Genomic DNA, 3,212 nt, shown 5'->3' with positions numbered 1-3,212 from the left:
GCAAGGAAATCACCCTAATGTACATACATCGCTCAGCCTCCCCAACTGGACGAGGAGCTGTAGTTTTGAAATGGTAGCAATACCCGCGCAGGCAAGAAATGCTTTCTAAGGTAGTGTGTTCGCACTGTAATTCTATAGCTTAGCACGTCGTATATGCCCTTTGGGAGGCGAGATGGTGGACTTTGTCCCTATTAACTAGACGTAAAATGAATACCAACCAACCAACCAACCAACCAACCCACTTCACCTAGACGTCATACTTGATCGCTTCAAGAAGGTGACTCCACCACTACCTGCAACGCCTCCCTAGCAATTAGAGCCTTGGGCGGCATCTACCTCACCTAATTAGCGACGTTTTAGGTCATCTTTTGACTGTGCAGTGACGTATGGGGACCCAGGGGCGCAGAGTGAGGCAAGGCAGCAGATGCACTAGATGCACGTGGCTCTTGAGCTCAAAGATCAGGAACTTCAGGGCCTTAAAACAGCACTAGAGAGTAAGAAGAAGCGTTAAAAGAAGAAGAAAGTATTGCCACTGTCACCGCGGGACCCTAATGTACAAGGGGGGGCCATATTCTGGGATCCTTCATCCGTTGCACGTGCCAAGACCCGTATGAAGGATATAGAGAGGCAGGCAATCGCAGATGACGCTGCAAAGGCTGATCGGAAGCAAGTACAGCACAACAATAAGATCCTGAAAGAGAAGGATAAGGTTAAGAGGCAAGAAAAGGCAGTGTTGAGGCGTGAGAAGGCAGCTCAAAAGAGGGCGGAGAAGGCTCAGGGGATCGCCGAACGCGCAGCTGAAAGAGAGCGCGTCAAAACACTCAAGAACGCAGAAAAAGTATCCTAATTGCCTAAACAGACTAATCCCAAGGCCTCAGCAAAGCCACGGTCAAAATCAACAAAGCGTGGTGGTGGTGCAGCAAATGGCAGTTCACAGGAGTCTCATAAGCCCAGCTCAGCACCCCTGGGCTTCAGGACTCGTGGTGGCCGCGTCACAAAGCCCACAAAAAACCTGAATACGCTAAAAGTCTCGCAGTAGCAGATAGTATATTTTATCAACTTCTTATATAATAATATCTACTCTACGTGGTGTTGTAGCCTCACTGTTGGTGAGGTGGTAAAGTTGGTGGGGTGGCCCACCTGGTGACCCGGCCCACCCGGTGTCCGTGCACGGTACCGGTAGGTAAGATAAGGCGTGCACGTGAACAAACTCGGCAGTTACGTTACATACCCCAACCTTGCTCAAGGCTCGCACTTGCGCAAAGCCTTCGCCCGCAGCACACATTTACAACCTCTTGATCCCCGCATCGGAATGCAACGGCATCGTCTCACGGCTTTTGGCCCCTCGACTTCTTGAAGCATAACCGAGGGTCTACACACGTGACTTCTGCCGATACTCGGTCTTTGTAATGTATATCAAGTCGATTGCAGACCCTGTGCCCTTAAATATGCATACTGAACTGCCCATTGCACCAACCTTACATTCACCATGCGAGTCCTCGAATTCCTTGCTTCGATCGTCTTTCTTCTTTGCACAGGTGTCCTCTCCACGAACGTCTCAGTGCCAACTGCACCTGCCCTTGAATATATGTACACAGCTTTCGCCGACTGCAAAGCGGGAATCTTTACAGCACAGACAGCCAAAGGCCTGCGAACAGCCATCCCAATCGTCGGCGGCAATTTCACCGGTCCACGCTTGAATGGAAAGATCCTGAATCTCGGTGCTGATTGGGGACTCACCGATCCTCAGACGGGGATCTTCAGCGCAGACACACGATACAATCTGCAGACAGAGGATGGTGCCAACATCTATATCCAGACATCCGGATCAATACAGCCGGATAAGAAGCTGCACTTACGACTGGTTTTTGAAACAGGCGACAAGGAATACTACTGGTTGAACTTTGTGACTGCGGTTGGCTTTCTGCAACCCATTGTGGTATACGAAGACGGCTCATACACTTTGCGCATTGATGTCTGGAATGTGAGTGACTATGGTCGAAATTTGTGCTCTGGGACTGACTCGGGAACAGCTTGCCAACGAATATAAAAATACGACATTCGTGAACGGCACTACCTACTAGCACCAAAGCGGGAGCGCGATAGTTTTCGATTGGTATTCGAGAAGGACTCTTGGTCATAGGGCCACAATCTTGTCATTCTTGATGTTTGCGGAAAGAGAAGAGAGGTGGTACGAGAAGTCAAACTGCGGGGACAATATAGCACACATTCTAGCGGCGATCTGTATTATTCCATCGCATGTTTGGTGTTGCGGTATCAAGGGCAAATGTATATAACGAGTGTATTGTGTTCTGTGTTGTCGTGTTGCTTGTATCTTTGCTATCCAAGGGTCGCTGCGGGGTCTATTTTGATGATGTCTTTGTGATGCAGCTGAGGTAAGAGGTGCTCAACAACATGAGGAAGTAGCACCAGACCACCGCCAACAACACGTGATCCGCTTCTCCTCTCAACCGATACAGTAGAGGTAGTCAACTAGGAGCTTAATTAACTATTCAGCGCTGTGGGAACTGCAGCAAGACTGGACACAACGCACAAACGTGCTAGGAGAGTGCAGAAACATCTTCTAAATCTAATGTAAGCACGCAGTATGCTAGGTCACTATTTAATAGTAAGTAGTTGTAGTTATAGTAACTTATGTTAGTTGTGCTAAGAGAAAATGGCTAGTTTAGTGATATAGCTGGCTTGGTGATAATCTACGTTATAATAACTTGTCTATTATATTACATAATCCTACCTTACCTCTATTAGGCTATACGCTTCCTATTTAGACAAAGCTAGTCTAGATTTGTCTAGGTCCTTCTAGACTAGGAAGAAAGTAGTCTAGTCCTTCCCCTACTTTTTTTATAACATACATAGGAAATATACGTAGATTATATAATCCTAGATAAGTAAGTAGTTAGCTAATTATCTAGTAGCTTATTAATAAAGAATAGATAAAACAAGCTTCTAGTTTAGACCTAGAGGTGCTTGTCCTAGTTTATCTAGGCTAGCAAGCTCCACACCCTTAATTAAGGTGCTTAATTATGTAACACACCCCCTAGGCGTTTGCTTATTAGATAAGCAAGTAGCTAAGTATATAACAAGATAATTAGTAGGGTCTAACTAAAAAGTAGGGTTCTTCCCTAAGGTCTAAGCATCTAAGCCTTATCTTAGAAAAGCTTTTTCCTCTATTATAACTCTAAGGTCTCTTA

The 3,212-nt window shown here is 46.3% G+C and overlaps 1 protein-coding gene across 1 annotated transcript; it reads left to right on the top strand.

Moving 5' to 3' along the window:
- Positions 1-1,319: 1,319 nt before the first annotated feature.
- Positions 1,320-2,359, top strand: M421DRAFT_427065 (uncharacterized protein). The gene is made up of 2 exons (XM_033594568.1): positions 1,320-1,984; positions 2,034-2,359. The coding sequence occupies exons 1-2, from the start codon at positions 1,490-1,492 to the stop codon at positions 2,082-2,084; spliced, it is 546 nt and encodes a 181-aa protein (XP_033442545.1). The 5' UTR covers positions 1,320-1,489; the 3' UTR covers positions 2,085-2,359.
- Positions 2,360-3,212: the final 853 nt, after the last annotated feature.

Source organism: Didymella exigua (genome assembly GCF_010094145.1).
Source record: "Didymella exigua CBS 183.55 unplaced genomic scaffold M421scaffold_82, whole genome shotgun sequence".
Classification (NCBI taxonomy): domain Eukaryota; kingdom Fungi; phylum Ascomycota; class Dothideomycetes; order Pleosporales; family Didymellaceae; genus Didymella; species Didymella exigua.
This window is presented reverse-complemented; position numbering and strand designations above follow the sequence as displayed.

Coding starts and splice junctions, on each gene's coding strand:
- M421DRAFT_427065 (XM_033594568.1), top strand. CDS start 1,490: ATGCGAGTCCTCGAATTCCTTGCTTCGATCGTCTTTCTTCTTTGCACA. Junction 1,985..2,033: donor TGCGCATTGATGTCTGGAAT/GTGAGTGACTAT, acceptor ACTCGGGAACAG/CTTGCCAACGAATATAAAAA.